The sequence below is a fragment of the Sorex fumeus genome, unplaced genomic scaffold (assembly GCF_029834395.1).
Source record: "Sorex fumeus unplaced genomic scaffold, SorFum_2.1 ptg000029l, whole genome shotgun sequence".
Lineage (NCBI taxonomy): Eukaryota > Metazoa > Chordata > Mammalia > Eulipotyphla > Soricidae > Sorex > Sorex fumeus.
In genome coordinates, this window is record NW_026606086.1 from 14030115 (window position 1) to 14055130 (window position 25016).

At 36.8% G+C, this 25016-nt stretch overlaps 2 protein-coding genes across 2 annotated transcripts; one reads left to right on the forward strand and one right to left on the reverse strand.

Annotated features, from left to right (window-relative positions):
• Window positions 1–9477: 9477 nt before the first annotated feature.
• Window positions 9478–10413, forward strand: LOC130024735 (olfactory receptor 6C2-like). Its single transcript, XM_056115452.1, has one exon. It carries the CDS (start codon window positions 9478–9480, stop codon window positions 10411–10413), a length of 936 nt encoding a protein of 311 aa, XP_055971427.1.
• Window positions 10414–19293: 8880 nt separating this feature from the next.
• Window positions 19294–20232, reverse strand: LOC130024734 (olfactory receptor 6C2-like). The gene has a single exon (XM_056115451.1). It carries the CDS (start codon window positions 20230–20232, stop codon window positions 19294–19296), a length of 939 nt encoding a protein of 312 aa, XP_055971426.1.
• Window positions 20233–25016: the final 4784 nt, after the last annotated feature.

A 25016-nucleotide genomic window follows, 5' to 3' on the forward strand; every position in this document is an offset into this window, starting at 1 on the left:
GCTGTTAGCATGAAGTGGAGCAGGGATATCGTACAGAACAACTGTATTGAGTAAACTGGATAATGACATGCAAAAATAAATTCATATCAAACACCAAACAGAAAAATTTATTAAAAGTGAGTTTATGAGCTCCAAATAGTACTAGAATCAAAAAATATATAGGCATAACTCTCCAAGCTGTAAGCATTAGAGTGAGTATAGTTTTCAGTGATTTTATTTCATTACTATCAATAGCAAAAACACATTTAAACAAATGTAAGCATATTAAATTTAAAAGTTTTTGCATGGCAAAGGACACCATTTTGGTCACGGTCATGGTCACGGTCCTCCCGTTGTTCATCGATTTGCTTGAGTAGGCCCAGTAACGTCTCCATTGGAGACTTTGTTGTTACTGTGTTTGGCATATTGAATACATCACAGGTAGCTTGCCAGGCTCTGCTGTGCTAGGCTGAAATTAAAAGACAACCTACCAAATGGTAAAAACATTTGGAAACAATACATCAGATAAAGCACTAATATTCAAAGCACAAACAAAGGCAAACAAGAGCCCCATAAAAATGGGAAGGAAGATGGACAGACACTTCCATGAAGAGGGTTATTGAGAAAGCATTTGGAAAATTGTTTATTATCACCTACTCTTAGAAAAGCGCATACCAAAATGGTAATGAAATATTATCTAACACCAGTGACAATAACATATGTCATAAAGAGTAAAATCAGTGTCAGTGGAAATTTGGAGTAATAATAGCTCCCATTCATTGTTGCGAATGCCATCTAGCCTTTGCAGAAAACTAAATGAAGACAAGAGAAATTCCTTATGAGGGGCTGGAGTGATAGCACAGCGGTTAGGGCATTTAACTTGCATGCGGCCGAATCGGATTAGATTCCCGGCATCCCATATGGTCCCCTGAGCACCGCCAGGAGTAACTCCTGAGTGCAGAGCCAGGAGTAACCCCTGTGCATCGCCGGGTGTGACCCAAAAAAAGCAAAAAAAAAAAAAGAAATTCCTTATGAAAAAGATTCTACTTCTTGACTTTTGCCGCAAAAACACAAAATATAACTTGAAAATATATGTGAATATGTTTTCCTGGCATATTATTAATATTAATAATAATTAATATTCAAATTCTTTTGTCCAGTTATTCTAGCATCTTTCATACCTGTCATTTCCTTGCTATGTAGACTATATTATACCGAAACTTTGTAATCAAATCTATACAGAAAATGTTAACTGTTTCATAGTAAAATGTATCACGGCAGATCCTGGCATGCTACCCACGGCGTATTTGATATGCCCAAAGCAGTAATAATAAGGCGTCTCATTCCCCTGATCCCTGAAAGAGCCTCCAATATGGCAGCATTGGTAAGGATGAATAAGGAGAGGCTGTTAAAATCTCAATGCTGGGATGATTGGAGACGCTACTGGTGCCTGCTCAAGCAAATCTATAAACAACTAAACGACTAGTGACTAGTGAAATGATAGTGAAATGTGTATAGAGTTTTTATTATATATTTATTTTCCTAATGGAAACAAGAATATATGAAGTTCTCACTTTGTTATCTGTTTAGGTTTCAAGAATTTAGTCTTTTCATTATTCAACTACTGAGACCTTATTATGTGTGTAGGAAAATTATTTTTTCTCCCCAAAGACATAGTTGCCAATGACATCTCTTTGGGGCTTTGTTAAAATTCAGTTCTGCTTGTATCATTAGTGATATCTGAATTTTGGTCACAAAGGACCATTGATTTATTCACAGAGGACCCTACAAAACCATAAAAGGCTCAAAACAATATAGATTATTTTAATGTGTAGTAATAGAGAATTTGTCCAGATATCAGTAAGTATCTGTTTCTGAATCTTTTAAGAATCTCATTTGTCAGAACATTAAAAATAAATATTTCTTCAGTTCTTTCTTAGATTTATGTATACATTCCTTTCTAGATTTAAAGTGGAATGGAATCTTCAAAGTGTGACTTTTTGTGTCAAAGATAAATGAAATTCTGACAGCATGTTTATGTACCTCAAACGGTGTGGGCACATAAAAAGTTCCAGAAGAGGGTAAGTTCTGAATATATTGTAAATATCAGAACCACATATTCAGCTATAGGTATTATTTTCTTCCATAATGTAACTTTACTTTTATAATTTCAGTTTTTTCTGCAAAATTCTATTCCTTGTCTGAGATAAATATGAGAGTTCACTGTTTAAAATCAGAATGACAATGATAAGGACTAGAAAAATGGTACAAAGGTTAAGGTGCTTGGTTTGCATAGGGTAGACCCTGGATCTATTCCTGTCATCTTGTATGGTTGCCCTAGATACCACAAAGTGTGATACCTTGGTGCTGCCAAGTGTGAACCAAAAGAGAAAAAACCCACCACAACAAAAATAATAATTCAGGAGCCCGGCAAGCTACCGAGAGTATCTCGCCTGCACGGCAGAGCCTGGCAAGCTCCCCGTGACGTATTCGATATGCCAGACACAGTAACAACAAAGTCTCCAATGGAGACGTTACTGGGTCCGCTCGAGCAAATCGATGATCAATGGGAGGGCCTTTACTTTACTTTACTCATGAAAACAATATAATGATTTTTATGTTACTTTGCTCTAGAATATTAAAACATGAAGTGATCATTTTCATTAGAAATATAAATGAAATGCTTTAGCAACACTGGTGATTTCCTAATCTAAATATGTGTAGTCTAATGTGGGATTTAATTTTTAGTCTAAATATAAATCAAATCCACCTTTATGACTAGGCATCGCTACATAAATTAAATGCAGCGATTGATAATAATACACTAAGCAGAAAATAAGATCAGAGAGATAATTCAGTGGGTTGAGAGCTTTGCTTGCACTCAGTCAAACAGGGCTCTATCCCTACACCACATAGGTCCCCTGAACTACTCTGCTGGGAGTATTTCCTGAGTGCAAAGCCAGGATTTATCCCTGAGCACTACCAGATGTGAACCCCCCCCCCGCAAACAAACAAACAAACAAACAAACTCACAGAGACAAAATAACTATTCTACCTATCACTAAATGTGATAGTAGTCTGTCGAAACTTAGACTTGAGAATGATACTCTGAATTCCTGGACACTTAAGACATTCTCAGTTTGTCTCAGAAGGCTCAATTTCAAGGGATTCTTCTTAAAGATTTTGGCATTAGCAGGTGACTGTTTTGATACTCAGATTGAATTATTGCTACATCTACTAGGTTCTCTTTCATAAATCACAGATAATTTAGATTTATAGAAAATCAATGCAGTCAATCAGCTGTTACTGTCTTGATGGATCAAAAGAAACCTGAATTATTAAGGCACAAAGAAATATCAAAACTATGTATTAAAAATTAAAAGATGAGACAACTTAATACCATGCTATAACTACATGTGAGATCTATATAGATCCGTGAAGAACTAATCCTCTAAAAATATAGTCTTCTTCACTATTTTAATTTTAAAATAATCATAAATAATCCATTGATACCATTATGCAATGTTAAATGATAAAGTACACGTATATAATTACTTTGCTCTTTGAGAAGTTTTGATTTTCTGTAAACAAATTTCATAGGAGAATCAAAATTATGGAAGAGCAAACTGTGATTGAATGAATAAATTTTAATTGATAGAAGCTATAAATAATGCCCGTTGTTAAAATTGATAATAGTAAATAATATATTAAATAAACTCTTTTTACATTAAGTCTTCAGTTATCAAATATATATATATAAATAAAAGAGGTGAGTCATGCACACAACAGTGTCGACTTATTTTTCATATTATTTAGGCAGTTTCCTAGGTATAAAATATGTGAAATCCTTAAATTTATTTGTTGTATAAGCCAATAAAACCTTTATAATTGATTAAATAAAAATCATAGGGCTTGAATGTGATTTTTAATCAAATCTATAATTTTTATGTTGACATATTGATTCATAAGGGTCTAAATGTTTAGTTTATCATGGTACAGTGTTACCACAGCACCAAGATGCCTATATATTTTTCTTACACAGCAGGTAGGGCGTTCGCCTTACAAGCGGCCAACATGGCCGACCCGAGTTCGATTCCTCCGCCCCTCTCGGAGAGCCTGGCAAGCTACCGAGAGTATTCGATATGCCAGACACAGTAACAACAAAGTCTCCAATGGAGACGTTACTGGGCCCACTCGAGCAAATCGACGATCAACGGGAGGGCCTTTTACATTTACATTAAACTTTTAAAATTAATAATCTAGAGTTATCATTTAACTAATGTTTTATTGACTATAGGATATTTTCAGCCCTGAAAATGTGATGCATGTTCCTCAAAGCATAAAACGGAGTCAGCTCTCCATCTTCCACTTTCCAGATGGCTATAAAATCTGGGAGATTCACTATTGGAAATAAGAATGTAGTAGTTAGGAATGTTCTTCTTGCTTATGAAGGGACTATTTTAAATTACCGTCATTTACAATATCTTAAAACAAAAATAGTTTTCTTCATATCCCAGTGAAATCAATTCATGTTTCTAGAGAATTATATATATATATGTTTTTACTTTAAGAAGATATTAAAACACCATGATTCACAGAGTTACTCATAATTGACTTTTACATATACTATGTTCTACCATCTATCACTGTGTCATCTTCCCTCAACTATAGTTCTCAGGTTCTCTCCCACCCATCCCACTCAGTCCTAGTCTGTCACTTGACAGGCACATGTTTAAGTTTGATTGCTGAAGTTTGGATCTCATGTTTTCAGTGTTGACTCTGTGAATTGGATAGTCAGCACTACCACTCCTTTATATCACTGATGTACTCGGATCCCCTTGACCTTGTCTGCCCTTGTCTCCTATGTGCCTCTTCTTTACCCACCCACCCTCAATTTCTTTGATTTCTTTGCACCTCTGTCATTCTTTCTATTCTTTTGAGTCAACAGTGATCCAGGCATCCCTCCTTTCACTCCCTTTCCAGTTGTTCCATATGCCACAGATAAGTTATTGTCATCTGGTGTCTTTACATTTTCTGTCTTGCTTTCTCTGATTTTTTTTGATGCAGAAAAGAACTTGGTTCTGAAATAGTAGAGGGATAAATACATTTGAACCGGCACTGTAATAATAAATGTTGGTGCCTGAAGAGCACAGCACCTTTGGAATCAATTCAAATTACAAGTTCTTATTCTACGTTTCTCATATGTTTCTGATAGGTATATTGAAAATACATACATTAAACCTTTAGTAATAAAATAATTCTCTGCAAAATGGAGAGCTAGAGACAACCAAGCAGCATGATAGCTGGCACCCAGTTAGGAATGTAGAGGAATAAATGTTAGTCTCTCACAAAGCAAGCAAGGAGTGGGAGAAGCATTATTGGTGTAGAGGAAGTGGAAATTCATAATGGGCATGAGCAATCTGAGGAAAAGGTGAGGTTTCCAGGCACAGGTTTATTCAGTTATGATGATTGCAAGATAAAAACGTATCAAATTTATTTATTTCTCTGTTGAATTCAATTTTGAGACCAGACAAGGTAGTGCTCAGGGCTTACCTGTGTATCTGTGCTCAGGGATCTGTCCTGGGGATACTTAAGGGGTCAAATGTAGTAATGGGGGTTGAATTCATGTCAGTGGCATGCAAGGCAAGCACCTTATCAGGTCTACTATCATTTCACCGCTTTAAATTTTAAACAAAAAATTAAAATTACTTTATTTACTGAATTTCCATTAAGAAAACCTGAAGAAGCATGGAGAGAAAGTAAAGTCTGAGAAATTAAAAGGTTAAAAAGACAATTAGGGAAAAGAAAATTTACAAGTATAATTCAGAAACATAAGAAAACCAAACAGTGACTATATGGTGCAAGCAAATAGTGTAGAATATTGTATAGTGTATAGGACAGTGTCAAAACTAAAGATGAAATAAAGTTGCGATTTTGACTTAAAAATAGAGATATCACCCAGAAAAAGTAACAAAATAATAATAATAATGATAATAATAATCACTGTCACTGTCCTCCTGTTGTTCATCGATTTGTTCGAGCAGGCCTAGTAACATTATGAGACTTGTTACTGTGTTTGGCATATCCAATACATAACGGGTAGCTTGCCAGGCTTTGCCTTGCGGGTGAGATACTCTCAGTAGCTTGCCGGGCTCTCCAAGAGGGGCAGAGTAATCGAAGTCAGGTCAGCCGCATGGTTCGCATGCAAGGCAAATGCTCTACCCGCTGTGCTATCACTCCAGCCCAAATAATAATAATAATAATAATAATAATAATAATAATAATAATTAATTCCCTCAGCAGTACTCTGGAAATCTAGGGACCATCCCTGAAGTGCTCAGTTTAGCTGTGAGCCTGAGGTCCAATGTTAGGAACAGCAGTGCTTGATCAGTAATTTTTTCAGTGCTCTTGTTTATATAGAAGCTATGTCATAGCGTAGGACTAATCTGAAAATTAGGAAAAGAAGGAAATCATGGATGAATTTTGAAATGCATTTAGCTCATTTGTTAACACATATAGTTGATAATATCATAAAGACATGATTAAGAGAAAACTGGATGTGTTTCAGCCAGAACATTGCAGACTGAATTGGAATGAAGAAAGTAAAAGTATTCTCAGTTGCTCACAGAATCAGAACCTACTTTCCTATGCATTATATATATTCTATATGCTATGTTTTACATAAGAGAAACTAGATGGACCACTAATCACTTGATCACTTGATCACTTGACATCCTGTTACTCATCTATTTGCTCGAGTGGGCACCAGTAACATCTCCATTAGTTCAAATCACGTTCTAGTGTAGACCATGGCGTCTGCTTGTTCTAGGAACACTAAGAGCTTCAAATTGATCATTCAGGGTCTTGAAAAAGAAGTCTGACCTTCTCGTAGGTGGGAGACATGCAATCTTTTGGTGTCCCATGGAATCCAGTTGGTAAAGGCTCTAATCCAGTGGTCGTCTCCAAATCACATTACGTGTCCAGCCAATCTGTTTTTGATGCCTTGACAAACAAGACAGCATCTCTGACCCTCGATCATCAACAGGAGTCGAAATTCCGGATTCTTTCTCTCATTTGAGTTAAGCGTGATACTCCAAGCATAGCTCTTTCGATTCCTCTTTGGGAGACCCAAATAGCATTCTCATCCTGTTTTGTAGGGCTCAGGTCTCTGAGGTGTATGTTAATGCAGGAAGAACAGTGCAATCGAAGAGATGTGCTTGGAGCCAGAGGTTTTTCCTCCTCTTAGCTATTTCTTCAATGCTTTTGAAGGCGTTCCAAGCTGCTCTCCTTCTCCTGCTCAACTCAGGTGCCAGGTCATTCATCATGTTGACTTCTCGACCTAGGTACACATAACTATTGCATCTGGAGATGATTGTTCCATTGAGAGAGAATGGAATGTCAGGAATGAGACAGTTTCTCATAAACATTGTCTTTGTGAGAGTCAGTTGCAGTCTGACTTTTTCACACTCACGGTCGAAATCGGCAAACATTTGTGCCACTTGGCTATGTTTGGTGTTATTAGAATGATGTCATCAGTGAAGCGGAGGTGGTGTAGTTGCCAACAGTCTATCTTTATTCCCATTCCTTCCCATTCCAGTTGTTGCATGACGATCTCGAGGGTGGCACTGAAGAGTTTTGGTGAATTGGTGTCACCCTGCCGAACCCCTCTCTTGACATGGATGATCACTTCCATGTAAAATGGTGAGATCCAGGTAGTGAATCCATAATACCCAGGAACAGAGATCCTCTGCCTGCTCCCACCAATCTCCGGTGACCAAGGGATTAAAACCAGAAGACCCACCCTATCCTGCCCTGTCTGCTTCCACCAACCTCCAGCAACCCAGCAATTACATACAGAAGACCCACCCTACTGGTACCAGATAAACACCTCATCGGCAGACCTCCACTACCTCCACTACTTCCACTACCCAGCTGCTGCCACACTCCAGGATGCTTTCTGGACTGTGCAGACACTTAATACTCATCTTTCAAGTTTATCGCACCATATTTGATAGGGTTCAAATATGGTCTGAACCATGGGGACACCTGCAAGGGCAATTAGCGGCCACGTTAAAAGCCTCTATCCCTCTCGGAGAGCCTGGCAAGCTACCGAGAATATCCCACCTGCATGGCAGAGCCTGGCAAGCTATCCGTGGTGTATTCCAGTAAATACAATGGGTCTCATGGATCACTAATGAAAAGAATAAATATTTCAGTAACCCATTTGAGCAACCTAGGTAGATAATTTTTTACAATGCCAAGGAATTTATCAGTTGATTATAATAGAAAATGATTTTGTTACTGCAAGATACAAATCTACAAATACATCACGAGCATCCCCAATACTGCAACTTATCCAAGAAAAAAATTTCTTGTACATGAACAAAATTCAGATAAATTCAAAATAGTAAGTATAGCAGAATTTTAGGAAAATTGTTTATTTAGTTATTCCAGTTTGATTCCTCCACCTTCGATTCCTCCGTCCCTCTCGGAGAGCCTGGCAAACTACCAAGAGTATCTCGCTTGCACCACAAAGCCTGGCAAGCTACCCATGACATATTCAATATGCCAAACACAGTAACAACAAGTCTCACAGTAATACTGGGCCTACTGGAGCAAATCAATGAACAATGGGAGGACAGTGACAGTGACAATTATTCCAGTGAAAAATAATATGCTGTTAAAAAGTTATTCCTGAGGACTAAATTTAAAAATTTAAAACATATTTTTTATATATTTGAAAGTACGTTATGCCTTAGGCTGCATCATTGTAAATGAATTGTTAAAATGCTTTTTTTTCCCCAAACTATACATATGTCTAATTACAAATTGTAGATTGAGTTTAATTATATTTATTTTAATGTATTAATCAAAAGTTATAATCATAATGCAATTAGAAAAATTCCAGCTCAACACCAGCTGTATGGTCTTCCCATTGTTCATGGATTTGCTTGAGCGGGCCCAATAACGTCTCCATCGTGAGACTTGTTGTTACTGTGTTTGGCATATTGAATACATCACGGGGAGCTTGCCAGGCTCTGCCGTGCGGGCGAGATACTCTCGGTAGCTTGACAGGCTCTCCGAGAGGGGTGGAGGAATCTAACTCGGGTCGGCCATGTTGGCTGCGTGGAAGGCAAACACCCTACCCGCTGTGCTATCGCTCCAGCCCAGAAAAAACAAAGACAATACTGTTAAGACTTGGTTACTTTATGAAAGTCTTCATTATTCATGCAAAAGTATACATTTGTAAATTTTTATCTAATTTTATGTAAAATTTGTCCTGATTAAAATTGCACTCATAACATTTCACACCAATAGTTTGAATGAAAAAAATCAAATTAAGTTATTCAAAATATGCTTCGAAGTACTCAGAATCATCAAATACTACATATAGTAATTGACATTTCTAACTAGATACAACTAAAAGTAACATCCTTTCCCTCAACTTACTATCACTTATCTTTATTTTACACACAGATCAGAAGTCAGAAGCCAGGAATGAGAAATCGCACAGCAATAACCACATTCATTCTCCTGGGATTAACAGATGACCCACAATTTCAGATTCTTATTTTTATATTTCTACTTATCACCTACATGTTGAGCATTCTTGGAAACCTGACCATCATCATTGTCACTTTTGTGGATGCCCACCTAAAAACTGCTATGTACTATTTTCTGCAAAACTTTTCCTTCTTAGAAATTTCATTCACATCTGCCACTATTCCTAGATATTTGTACAGTATAGCAACAGGTGACAGAACCATTACCTACAATGCTTGTGCATGTCAATTATTTTTTGGATACCTATTTGGAGTAGTAGAATTTTTTCTTCTAGCAACTATGTCTTATGATCGTTATATAGCCATCTGCAAACCACTTCATTACACAACTATCATGAATAACAGGGTTTGCAAAAGGCTTAATTCTGGCTGCTGGATAATTACACTGTTGATTATTTTTCCACCACTTTGCTTGGGACTTGGAGTGGAATTCTGTAAATCTAATATCATCGACCACTTTGCCTGTGATGCTAAACCTATTCTGAAGATTTCATGCTCTGATACAGAGCTCTTAGATAAGTTAGTTCTTTTGTTTTCCACGTTTATCCTGCTAGTGACTCTCTCATTTGTGATTTGGTCCTATGGAAGTATTATCAAAACAATTCTTCGATTTCCCTCTGCTCAACAAAAGAAAAAGGCATTTTCTACCTGTTCTTCCCACATGATTGTTGTTTCCATAACTTATGGCAGCTGTATCTTTGTCTATATCAAACCTTCTGCAAAAGAGGACATGACCCCAAATAAGGCAGTATCAGTATTAACTACTTCCATCTCCCCCATGCTTAACCCCTTTATTTATACTCTGAGGAACAAACAAGTGAAACAAGCCATGAATGACTTAGTAAAAAAATTACTTGGCTCAGGAAATTAGGAGTACATTGAAATTAACAAGCTTCTCCCTTATATATTCTGTTTTCTATTGATCTGCAAACGGATGTACCCACTGTGATCAAGTCCTTCTTTATTTAAGAAACCAGTGATTATCTATATATATCCCTATCATTTCTATATTTATGTAAAATATTTCCTATACACAAACATCATATAGTTGTTATTTTAGTCTATATTCACATAATTAGGTAGATATTTGTTTAGGGAAGGTATTAGTGAAAGCAATATGCAGTGTGGTAATAATTATGTCTACTAGTAAATTGATAATAATAATTATCTCCTTTACAGGATGCAGAAAGTAACAGTATAGTCCAGGTTAATGATTTCAAAGACCTTTAGGCCAATTATTTTTGTTTTTAGGAACCACCTGACTGTGCTCAGGCTTATTTGTCTCTGCACACAGGGTTCACTCCTGAAGACTCAGGGGACCATGTATAGTGCTGGGATCTTGAACCATTGGGTTGGTATAGGCATGGCAGTCATCCTATCCACTATACTATCTCTCCAGCTTGTTGTCCAGTATTTTTTTAATGTAAGACTAGAATCTCTACTAAGTTTAAATGCCTGTTGCAATATGAATTCAATAAGAGGGAATCAATACTGTTTTGTAGTGGAATTGGTGCTGGAAGATTGTATTCCTGAAACTCAACTGTAAATAACATTATAAATCACACACCTTAATAAAATGAAAATCACTTGATCACTTGATCCCCCGTTATTCATCGATTTACTCGAGTGGGTGCCAGTAACGTCTCCATTCATCCCTGTTGCGTGCTAGCTTAGCCCAATGGCATCTATTTGTTCTAGGAACATGCAGAGCCTCAAACCGATCATTCAGAGTCTTGACGAAGAAGTCTGACCATCTTGTAGGTGGGCGTCCACGCGATCTTTTGACATCCCGTGAAATCCAGTCAGTAATGGCTCTAGTCCAGCAGTTGTCTGTAAATCAAATTACGTGTCCAGCCCATTTCATTTTTGATGCCTTGGCAAATGAGACAGCGTCCCTGATTCTTGAGCGTTGACAGAGATCAGAACTCCGGATTCTATCTCTCATTTGAGTGAATCGTGACATTCCAAGCATAGCTCTTTTGATTCCTTTTTGAGAGACCCGAATAATGTTTTCATCCTGTTTTCGTAGAGCCCAGTTCTCTGAGGCATATGTTAATGCGGGAAGAACAGTGGAATCGAAGAGATGTGCTCATAGCTGGAGGTTCTTTGTCCTCTTAGTTATTTTCTTCAACACTCTTTTTTTTTAATTTATTTATTGAATCACCGTGGGAAAGTTTACAAAGCTTTCAGGTTTAGGTCTCAGTCATGCAAATATCAAACACATTTCCCTTTACCAATACTTATTTTTTACCATGAAGAACCCCAATAAAATCCCACCCCCCAGCCCTCCCAGTCCCTGTGAGGCAGATGAATTCTAGTTAACACTCTATCTGCTTTGATTAGATTCATTGTTTCAATAAAAGATTCACCACTATTATTTAGAGTTTACCCCCCCCCCCCCAAATCAGACATGCTGAAAAAGCATTGTGAAGTGATTTGCTTCCTACAGCTGGGTTCAAGAATTACATGTTGGTTTTGGATTTCTGCTATTTTACTTATTGACCCTGGAAGTATTTCTACTGAAAGTCAGATGGTTAAGAAATTGGTTTCTGTGCTCTGGAGTCGTGGCCATGCCGGAGAGCCGCTCGTGGGGGACAACTGGTGGCCTCGGTAGGGCGTGAAGGATGGACCGAAACGCTCCCCTTCCCATGAGGTTTTAGTCACCCCCACACCCCCGGCTCATACCTGCTGTCCACAAGGCTCCCATGCGGCCGCCATCCTTCTTTCCAGAGAAGAGAGGGCGAACGGGGCAACACCCTTTCCCCTCCGGCAGACTTGATGGCCTGGATTAACGCATAGTCCGTTCACTTTTCTGCTCCAAGCTGCTGAGTTCTGCATTAAGTCCTTGTGCTTCTGGGGCTGTGGCCATGCTGGAGAGCCGCTTGTGGGGGGCAACTGGTGTCCTCGGTAGGGCGTGAAGGATGGACCAGAACGCCCCCCTTCCCATGAGGTTTTAGTCGCCCCCACACCCCCAGCTCATACCTGCTGTCCACAAGGCTCCCATGCGGCCGCCATCCTTCTTTCCAGAGAAGAGAGGGCGACTTCAACACTCTTGAAGGCATTCCAAGCCACTCTCTTCCTCCTGCGCAACTCAGGTGCCAGGTCATTCATCATGTTGATTTCTCGACCTAGGTATATATAACTGTTGCATTCAAAGATGGTGGTTTTGTTGAGAGCGAATGGAGCGTCAGGAACTAGGCTGTTTCTCATAAACATTGTCTTCGTAAGATTCAGCTGTAGTCTGACCTTTCCACACTCACAGTCAAAGTCGGTCAGCGTTTGTGCCACTTGGCTGGTGTTTGGTGTTATTAGAATGATGTCATCAGCAAAGCGGAGGTGGTGTAGTTGCCGACCATCTATCTTCACTCCCATTCCTTACCATTCCAGTCGTCACATGATGTTCTCGAGGGTGGCACTGAAGAGTTTTGGTGAAATGGTATCACCCTGCCGAACCCCTCTCTTGACATGGATGATTATATCTTTGTAGAATGGTGAGATCCTGGTAGTGAATCCGTAATAGAGCTCATGAAGGATCCTGATGTATTGAGTTTGTATGCCTTGATTGGCTAGGGCTTCTATGACCGCTTCCATCTCAACAGAATCAAAGGCCTTCTTTAAATCAATGAACATTAGACAGAGCGGCATCTTGAACTTCCTGGGAGGGAAAGGGTGTTGCTCCTTTCCGCCTTTTCCCCCACTGGCAGCAAGGTGGTCACCGCTTCAGAGCTTATAGGAAAACCAGGTACAAGCCGGTGGTGACGGGGCAACTGCAGTCTCATTGGAAGAGGGGTGGTACCAGCACGTCCTTCACGCCCTACCGAGGTCACAAGTTACCCCCCAAGAGTGGCATGGCCATAACACCAGACACACAGAAAGCAATCTCATAATTAACTGGCTCTTTGCAGAAACCCAAAATCATGGCCGCATGACATTATAAGATTCTCATAATCAGCTATAGAAAACAAAATATTTCACAATGCCTTTTCAGCAATTCTGATTGTTTGGGGGGAAATTCTAAACAATAATGGTGCATCTTTTGTCAAAATAGTGAATATAATCAATGTAGAGAAGAGTTAAGTAGAAATCATCTGCCTCACAAGCATTTGGAGGAGGGGGGTATAATGGGGTTCTTGGTGGTGAAAAATGAGTACTGGTGAAGGGAAAGGTGGTTGATCATTGTATGACTGAGACTTAAACCTGAAAGGTTAGTAACTTTTCCCACAGTGATTCAATAAACAAATATAAAAAGAAATAAATAAATTAAATTAAAAAAAATAAAGGTGGAATTCATGCCCAATTCAATCAGCTAATCAGTGGCTGAATAAATAGCAGTACTCCTACAAAAAAAATAAAGGAACGGTCTTTAACTATCAAAAAAGATACTTAAAATAAACTCATTTTTCATATCACTTTAAAAAAGTAATTGTAATAATGTTTCATTGACATAATTATAGACAAGTTGCTTTACTGTTTGGACTTTAATTGAACATATTGCCTAAAAAATAAATACTTCATAAAAACTTTTTCTATATTGAACTTGATACTTTTCTTAACTTTTATTCTTTTTCCCTTTTACAGCTCTTGTTTTTAATTTAATTTAATTTATTTTTTTTTCTTCACAAGAAGTGCTCAGGAAACTCCAAAAGATATTCTTTCATAGACTTAGTTTAGGGTTCCATCCCCTCAAACTAGCTTTCTGAGTCTTCATTTCTCTCTATCTCTCTCTTTCTCTCTCTCTCTTTTTCTCTCTCTCCTTCTCTCCCTCTCTGTCCCTCTCACGTTTGGGGCCACACCTGGTGGTACTCAGGGCTTAATTTTAACGCTGTGCTCAGGAACCCCTGAGCACTCAAACCCAGGTCAGCCTTGTGCAAGGAAGTATTTCAGTATTATCTGCAGCATCATCTTTGCATGTAACACCTTCATCACCCTTTAAAATATAATTTATGTTAGAAGGTCCACTTTTGTTTTATTAATAATTTTCAGTGACCTCATTTCAAAATTCATATCTTGTCATAAAAGTAATTTGTTTCTTCACATCATTTCCTTTTGGTTTGACCAAAGTATTTGCACTTGTCCAAAGATTCATAGTGATTTCCAGAATCAAATGAGAAATATTTATAATTTTGATATTCCCTGTGGTTGTATATGCTTTTCAGTTCGACTAGAATATGACAGTTTTAATCTATAATTATTGCTGTTCAATCAGTGGCTACGTAAGTTCTTTTCTTTTATTACTTGACGGAATTGAACTTATTCTAGACTCCTATAATGGGAGGAGGGCATGGAGAAAGGGGATAGTCTTAAACATGTTTTTCCAAAATGGGCTGAAGAGGATAGTACAGCATGTGAGATACATGCCTGGTTTAGGTTCCCTAAGCACTACTAAGAGTGATTCCTGTGTACAGAGATAATCCCTACTGAATGTGATTACAAATACAGGTAAAGGTAAGGTAAAGGCCCTCCCGTTGATCGTCGATTTGCTCGAGCGGGCCCAGTAACGTCTCCATTGGAGACTTTGTTGTTACTGTGTCTGGCATATCGAATACTCTCGGTAGCTTGCCAGGCTCTCCGAGAGGGGCAGAGGAATCGAACTCGGGTCGGCCATGTTGGCCGCTTGTAAGGCGAACTCCCTACCCGCTGTGCTATCGCTCCAGCCCAAATACAGAAAACACATAAATAATTTATAATAGTTAATAATGAAATAAAACACAATAGTTGTTTATTCTGAAATAATTGCCTTAATTTACTTGAAAAATTCTCCAGTTCTACTTTCATCTCATAATATGAATGATGCCTCTGTATTTTCTTCAGAAGACATGAAATAAAATAATATATCTAAGAGTTCACTCGGCAAGTGGGCTGGAGCGATAGCACAGCGGTAGGACATTTGCCTTGCAAGCAGCCAACATGGCCAACCCGAGTTTGATACCTCCGCCCCTCTCAGAGAGCCCAGCAAGCTACTGAGAGTATCCCGCCCACACGGCAAAGCCTGGCAAGCTATCCGTGATGTATTTAATATGCCAAACATAGTAACAACATGTGAGACATTACTGGTGCTCACTTGAGCAAATCGATGAACAATGGGAGGACAGTGACAGTGACTCAGCAAGTATTAAAAACTCCAATATCTTCACAGTTAATATTGGCATGATGTAAAATAATAAAACTGTCCAATTTTTTACATTTGTTAAAATTGGTAATTGTATGCAAAACAATTAAGAGTATATTAATTTGAAAGTCATTATATCCTCCAATCACAGAAATGTTGAGCCCTGCTAAGTGTGACACCAACAGCTTACGGTTATACTCACCATGCCAGGCCAATCATGTCTAGAGGTGAAGGTCCACAAATTTCTAATAATTTTTAAATTAAGAATAGATTTAAACTTTAGTTAAATAATATATAGTGCCCTCAAAGTTCAAAGTGATGAAATAAATTTCACTAAGAACATTTCTATTCATTATTAGAATTTTTGTTTTTGGAACACAACCAGTAGTGCTCAGGGATTATTCCTGTCTCTGTACTTAGAGAGGGTCTCACGGGAACATATGAAGTGCCCATGATTGAACCTGGTTGGCCACATGCAAGTGAAATTACCTGCCTGCTGTATGACTTCTCATGTCCTATTTCTTAGAAAGTCTGTCTAGGATAAGATTTGAAGAACTAATGCTAAAATTAGATGCCACTTTTTTGGGGCTGGAGCAATAGCACAGTGGGTAGGGCGTTTGCCTTGCATGCGGCCGACCCAGGTTTGATTCCCAGCATCCTATATGTCCCCTGAGCACCATCAGGGGTAATTCCTGAGTGCAGAGCCGGGAGGAACCCCTGTGCATCGCCCAGGTGTGACCCAAAAAAAAGCAAAAAATAAATAAATAAATATAAATTAGTATTAACATGTCACTACCCTTTCTTCCCCTCTCCCTTTCTCTTTCCCTCCTTTTCCCCTCCCCTCCTTTCCCCTGTCCTCCCCTTCTCTCCCCTCCCTTCCCACATTGGGCTGTGATCAGGGTTTACTCATAACTCAGCACTTGGGACTCAGTCCCAACAGTGCTCAGGGGGCATATGTGGTGCTGGCAATTAAACTATTTTAGTAAATGGGTTTAAGTGTTTCCCCAATGTCCAGCTCTCCCATCTTACCCACAAAAGGGGTCACTCAGCCTATCCTTTGATAAGTCATCTAGATGATGATCTCCTGGTTCTGGCCTCTGTCTTTCTGTCACTAGTGTTCTGTGATTTGGTCTTTTCCCTGTGCCATTTTCTGTTCAGTGTCTCTTCCTCATCTGAAATTGGCAGCAGGATCTATCTAACCTATGTCCCTTACCTGGGCTCTGCAATCTGTCCCTGGACCTCCTAGGTCCCTGCCTTAGAGAGTCCCCAACACACTTAAAGTGGCATAAAGGTAAAAAAAACAAAACAAAACAAAACACATAAAGCACTATCAATTGATAAAAGTAAAAGGAGAGTTTTTCTTACTTAAGCATAAGCACATAGGTAAGTCTTTTTTTATAATAAAATCTACTGCCCAAAAGATTTAACATAAATATATAACACACACCAGATAATGCACCAGTTAATTCACCAGACCATGTTTCTCTGGGGCTGGAAAAATAGTCCAGGGATTGTCTTACTTGTGACTGCCCCTGCTCCAATGCCCAACACCACAAGTTCCCCCAAGCACTTCCAGGAATAATTTCTAGCACAGAGGCAGAAGAAATCTTGAGAACTGCCAGGTTAAACTCCCACAATTAAAACGAAACATAAACAAGACAGTATTTTAAAAGCAGGGAAGGTTGAAGTGGGTTTTAACATTTATAAGCGTGCCAAAGTAGTAAGAGAATTCCAAATTTTTTGTTTGCTTGTGTTTATTGAAACATTGATATAATTTAAACATAATTTGTTAATGTGGATGTAGGTGAATAAAATAGATTCATCACCAAATTCTCATCTTTAAAATTTCTATTTTGAAGTACTTTCGGAAAAAATAGGGTGGGCTAATTAAATTATTTTTAGCTACACACTAAGTTAAGAATGGTCTCTCAAATCTTGGCAAATGAAAAGAATAGTGGTCTAATAGGCTTCTTTATTATTTCTTCCCAAATTAAGGGGGAAAAAAAGAGATGGAAAGGTAAAATCCACACTACAGGACAGAAACATTACCATAAGTGCTCAGATAGTTAACTTTTTTACTTTTTAGGCCATGAAGTACTGGTTGAAGAAAAACTCAATTCTGGCATGCTTTAGATAGCATATAAACAAAAGTTCCAATACAAATTTATTTATGACCAAAGAGACAATTCATGAGTTAAGGCACTTTCTTTATATGCTGCTGACTCAAGTTAGATTAGTGGTGCTGCATACGGTTCCCCAAGCATGTTGCGAATGACTCATGAGCACAGAGCCAGAAGTAAACCCTGATTATTGAAGGTTGTGACTCAAAAACTCCTCATTTTAAAAAAATATATAAATATTAATGTTTAATGGATTTTACTTTAAATAAGTCTTATCTGACTCTAGCTCTAAAATGTGTTTCTTGCTCCTAATGTTACTTCAGCTGGTTTTTCCAAAGTTTCCAGGATTTGGATATCTATCTATCTATCTATCTATCTATCTATCTATCTATCTATCATCTATCTATATCTACCTATCTACCTATCTATCTATCTACATATATATGTATATATACACATGTATATATTTTATATTTACGTGTATTTAAATTTTTTATTCATTTTAATTTTATTTAATTTTCCTATTTTGATACATTTTTATTTTAACACATTAAAATAAAATTAAATACAAAAATCATATTAATGCATTTAAACAAAGATGAAACATTTATTCTTACGCTTTGAATATTTCTTTCAGCAAATTTACATGTATAACGCAAGAGTATATTAAAATGATCCAAAATTACGAGTTCATATATTATATTAAATCTTCCTTCCTTCCATCCTCCTTCCCTCCCTTCCTCCCTCCCTCCCTTTATTTCTTTATTCCTTCCTTCCCTTTTTCTTATCCTCCTTCTTCTCCCTTTTCTCTTTCTTCTCCATTTTCTCCTTCTCCTTCTCTTTCTCATTCTTCTGGGTTTTTTTTTTGGGGGGGGGGTATGGGTGTGCAGAGACATCCCCAACTGTACTCAGGACATATTCCTGACTCCATGTTCAGAGATCATTTATGAAGTAGCTTGGATACCATATTCAGTGGTGGTTATCAAATCCCAACCAACTGCACACCAGCGAAGCTGTGTTATCTTTTCGACCCAATTTATTTTAATAATATAAAATCTTTTGAAGGGGCAAGGATAAACCTGGCAATGCAAAGGATCTGTGCTCAGAGGATCATAAAAGGTGCCCACAACATTCAAGATAAGTGTCTTAACCCCTTGTACTCTCTCTTCTACCTAAAATAATCCTAGTGAGAGATATGGAAAAATTCTATTTTCTGAAAATAAATTTTCATGATTTTTCAAAGAGAAGAAATTTTGACTGAGATTAAAGAAAAAAATAAGTTATTTGATGCAAGTCATTTTTATAAATTAAGATTCAGGGCATCATGATATGATTAAACTAAGTAAACTATTATAACTTTCCCCAAATGTTAAGGATTTTTTTTATGGTGTGTCTTCTGTGTCAGGGATCCTACCTGAGGCTTCATGCTTGCAGGGCAAGTGCTTTTTTACTGAGCTATATTTCCAGAATAAAAGTCAAGTTTTAAAATAGTTTTCATCTTATTGTTCTAATGTGTATGTTATTATTTGGATAAGAAGAATGACACTTTTTTAATTGTGTTATTGAAAGCTTGTTTCACTTGCTTATTCCTCAAAGTATAAATGAAGGGGTTCAACAATGGGGCAACTGATGTAGTGAGCACAGATACTCCCTTATTGATATCTACCTCTTCTTTGGCTGAAGGTTTGACATAAATGAAAATACAGCTACCATAAGTTATAGAGACAACAATCATGTGGGATGAACAGGTGGAAAAAGCTTTTTTCCTTTGAGAAGCAGAAGGAAATCGGATAATGGTCTTGATGATATATATGTATGAAAGAGTAACAGCTATCAGTGTAATGATGAATGTCAATACTGCACAAATTATAACCATTTGTTCTATCGACCAAGTATCTGAACATGAAATTTTTAAAAGAGGAGATGCATCACAGCCAAAATGATCAATAACATTGGAGTCACAGAAATCAAGTTGGAGGCCCATACCAAGTGGAGTGATGACAATTATCAAACCAGAAAGCCAGCAGCAGAGAACAAGGATGGAACAAACTCTATTGCTCATAATTGTCATGTAATGGAGGGGTTTACAGATGGCCACATAGCGATCATATGACATGGCTGCAAGAAGAAAAAATTCTGTGGCCCCAAAAAGTCCAATGAAAAATATTTGACCGGCACAAGCATTATAAGTAATGGTGTTGTCACCAGTTGATAAGCTATACAGGAATCTGGGAATGCAGACTGATGTGAAGGAGACTTCTAAGAAGGAGAAATTTCGAAGAAAAAAGTACATAGGCGTTTTAAGATGGGAATCAGTCAGAGTAAGAATGATAATTGTCAAATTTCCAGTAATGCTCAACACGTAAGTAAGAAATAAGAAAATAAAAACCAGAACTTGTAACTGTGGATCTTCTGTTAGTCCCAACAAGATGAATGTTGTTACTGCAGTGTGGTTTTTCATTATTTCCACTGATACTTTAACCAATCTACCTGTAAAATGTTAGAGTTAATCTTTATGTAATGAAATGAAAAGCAAATTTTAATAAAATAGAAAACATACAAAAACCAAAGACAAATGAAATTAGAAGCCTTTTTTCATGTGTCTATTGAAAAGTATTTGAAAGGAGCCCGAATTTTTTTTATAAAAAGAACACTTGGCAAATGTATATAGAAAGAACTTCAATGATAAAGACTATGTACAAGTTATGACATACCTATAGTCAACATTGGGTTCAGCTTTGAAATCTGAAAACTTTTGATTTGATATCGGAATCAGGACAATATTCCTACTATTATAATAAACGTACAATATTATATAGGAATTCCTGTGGAAAAAAATAGAGAAGAAATTGTTATCCAAATTATAGAGAAAAAATAAAACTTTTGATATGTGTAGATAATATTAAAATACAAAGAAACTTTCAAAGTATTCAGCAAAATTATTAAAAATAGTGAATAAAATGCTTTCAGGTCTACAACATTAATATATAAAATCCCTTTTGTTTCTATATGTAAACAGTGAAGGAGAAGGAAAAAAATCAGAAAATTATTTTATTTGCTGTAATATCACGATCAAGACGATCACGACCATCCTGTTATTCTTTGATTGCCTCGAACAGGCCCCAGTAACGTCTCCTTCGTCCTAGCCCTGAGATTTTTTAAAAAGTGCCATATTCAAGGCTCTTTTAGAGTTAGGAGTATGAGACCCATCATTGTTACTGGTATTTGGCATATTGTGTACACCACGGGGAGTTTGCCAGACTCTGCCGTGTGGGCAGGTTACATTCGGTAGCTTGCCAGTTTGTTATGTATAATAGCAAGAGAAAATTCCACTGAAAATTGTTAGGGAAAAAATAAAATTGTAAGGGTAGTGCCCTACCCACTGTGCTATCGCTCCAGCACCTATCATTAATAGTGCTTTATATATATATATATATATAATTCTTTTTTATCATTGCTCCAGCTAATTTACTATGTTTGTAATGCCACCCTGATCTTCTGTAGGGTATTTAAAAGTGAACATTCTGACAGAAACTGAAAATAACACCATTCAATTACACTAACTATTGTCCTCTAGACACACACAGCTACAAAACAATTTAGAAACAATTCTTAAAATTCACTGGCTATACATAGTCACTTTGAATAAGAACTCAAAAATCCAGTAACCAACAATTTCCTTTTCTTCTGATTTCATTTTCACATAGTACTTACAATAGGAGTCATGGAATTCCAATGGAGGTGAGATTATAGTCTACAAATATTTTATCTATTTAAACATGGTTTAAAGTATTCAGTTGTATAATCTAAGTTTTAAAAGTAGGTATTACTTTACTCCTTAAGATAAAATGCTTCAAGAGATAAGTGTACAGAGATACTAATAGATAGACTGTCAAAGCAATAGCAGGTCAAATTAGCAGGTCAAATATGCTGTAATATTTGCTGTAAATATGCTGTAATAGCAGGTCAAAATAGCAGGTCAAATATGCTGTAATATAGAGAATTAAAAACATTGTCATAGATAATAATATCTGATGTATTTGAATACTGAAACTCTACAAACTGCCAAAATAAATATAAAAACAGAAAGAAATGAAAAATATCTTTTGTTAATGAATTGGAAGACAACATTTTCAAATGCTATTTTATCTAAAAAAATACACTGATTGACACGATTGCTATCAAAATCCAAATAGTATTTTTCAGATCTATATAGCAACAACAAAACCTACCAACTCTATTACAAGGAAACAAAATGCATACTAAAAATAAAAAAATGGGTATATCGTGGTTACCAATGCACACAAGTAGAGTTAAATATGATCAACATATGATGAAATGTACATAAATAAAATAAGCACTGTATACATAGGTATATATGTATAAAAAATGAACACAACTAAAATGAAACTTGAACTTTGTCACAGATCTAAACATTTTTTTGCAAATATTGTCTAGTTTAACACTTTTCAAAAACTTTATGAAGATCCCTTAAAAACTAATAATAGAACAACATTCAACTGCTTGGTATCTACCCACAAGAAGCAAAATTTTTTATTTAAAAAGATATTTCACATCTATATTCATTATGGCACTTAGTATAGTAACCAAGTTATGGAAACAACCCAATGACTGAAAAAAAGATAATGAAATTATTATATGTAATGAATATATATATATATCACAAATTCATTATCTTTTATACACACACACACACATACACTCATATCTCAAAGGCTGCTCAGTGTCAAGAACTGTTTCCAAAGATTCTTGACCATTGTGGCTCTGTTCAATGTGAGATCTAAGGATATAAGTTGCTGCTCAGGCCCTGAAGTGCTGGGAACAAGATGGGGCCATACCCAGTGATCTTGCAGAGTGGGGACCATCTTGTGCAAGGGATCAGATACAAAAGGAGCTGTAACTCCCGTATTATACCCCCTGCCTCTAGCACTGTAGCACTCTGCTCCCTTTGTTCATCAATTTGATGGAGCAGGCACCAGTAACGTCTCCATTTTCAGACTTGTTGTTACTGTTTTTGGTATATCACATAAGGCACAGGGAGTTTTCCAGGCTCTACTGTGTGGGTGGGATACTCTCGGTAGCTTGCCAGGCTCTCTAGGAGGGTTGGAGGAATCGAACCCGGGTCAGCCACATGCAAGGCAAACACCCTACCCGCTGTGCTAGTACTGTCTTCAATTGAGACTCTACTAGTCACAATTGCATGGGACTTTTCATTTAAAGGGAATCATAGAAAAAAAGCAAAGAGCTTCAAAAAGTTCTTTATGATTGCATGGAGGTGCTTTTTCCATTTTACTGATACTAATTCTACAAACTTCTTTGTAATAAAGTTAGATTAAATTTAGGTTTATTTTGGATGGTATATTTTGAAAGCAGCAGGTATAAACAATTGCTTTTGAATTATTTTTTCAGAATGGTCTTGGATGGAAATTGTTTTTCAGATATTGTTAGAGAGGACTAAAATGGATGTTTCATGATATTAAGGAAGAAAGAAAAAATAGGAGAGGAGAGCAGAGGGGAGGGAAGAGTGGAGGAGGAGAAGAGAAATGGAGAGGAGGGAAGGAGGGAAGAACTGGTAAATAACAGTGAGGGCACACGGCTAGCATATTTGAACCTGGGTTCAGTTCCCATCATTTCATGGTATCTGAGCATTGCAGGGTATAGCCTGGGAGCTCCTCAGAGCATTCCCTGTGACCTGGGAATACACCAAGAGGGCATTGCATCCTAGAACCTTGTACTCAAGTAACCTAGAGTGTCTGAGAATTCATATTCCGGGGTAAGGAAGGACAGGGCAGGCTTAAATGTCACTGTACCATCTTGTTCTCCAGATCCACACTTCAAACACCTGCAATAGCTCAATTGAGGTCAAGGATTTCGGCTTCCCATCCCCACCTGCAATACACCTTCTTTCCATCTTGCACTTATTTTCTCCTACTTTCCAATTTTAACCTGCATCCAATGTCCCTGCTGTACTGGATATTAGTTTATAATATAGCTCCCCCCACCCCCTTTATCCTTCTTGTTAAAATGTTTAAAAATGTTTCATGAACATTCTGATATAATCATATATTACAAGTGTGACTTACTCATTTTTGCTTAAACTTGCTAATTTTTGTCTAAACAAAATAATATGTATGTTTGAAAGATAAGATATTTTAAATGAAACTTAAATATATATTTGAGACTGTGTGTGCATTTTCAAGATAGAAAAAATATTTTAAAAATTTGAATACTTACTTTTTTGGTATATCATTCAGGATTTAGTTTTTTGTTTTAATCCACACATATCCTTAATGGGCCTAAAATTAAATAATAATTATTAGCAGCAACATGGAGATAATTAAATCATGCTCCCATTTAAATTTCACTTAAATAAATGCATTTACATGTTGCAAATATTTTTATATCTGTATAAGTTTAAATTTTTTAAAATTTTTCTGAGTAATCTGAAGAAAAAGGAGGATGCTAAAACGAGAAAAAACAGTAATATTCTTTGATTCTTGAAATGGTTATGATCTGACTCAGCAACATCAAAATAGAATAGATCTCTTAAGAGTTCTTCCACAGCTATAAGTGAGGTTGCTTTATGGCCAACAATCAAGGTAAAAATAAACACACACCTACCCTTGGTGATGCTTCTTTGAAGTTACTAATGAATGCAAAACAAAATATAGAAATATTACAAAACAGAAGTTAACTAATTCACTTAGGATTTGGTATAATATCCTTGGAGACTAGAAAATACATCAACACTAAAGTCAATGCATCTTATTATTCTAATAATCTTTGCCAAAATAACAACCCAAATGCTTTCTTCTTCACATATTTAAATTGATATTTTGTTGATTTTAATATGTTGTATTTTCAAATACATATGTATAATTTATACATAATTTATTAAAAATATTATGACCTTTCAGTGTTTGAATAAAATAATTCCTTATCCTTTTCAAAATAATTTTTATATTTCAGATTATTAGCTTTTCAAAAGTCTAGTTTGTTTGTTTGTTTGTTTGTTTGACCACACCAGGAGATGCTCAGGGAAGACTCTTGGCTCTGAACTCAGGAATTACTTTTGGCAGTACTCTGGGAACCATATGGGATACTGAGGTTGAATCCAGGTCAGCCACATGCAAAGAAACTCCCCTATTGGGTTTACTATCTCTCTAGTCCAGTTTTTGAAAGCCTTGTAATTTACAAATCCTACTTTAAGTAATTATTCAATAT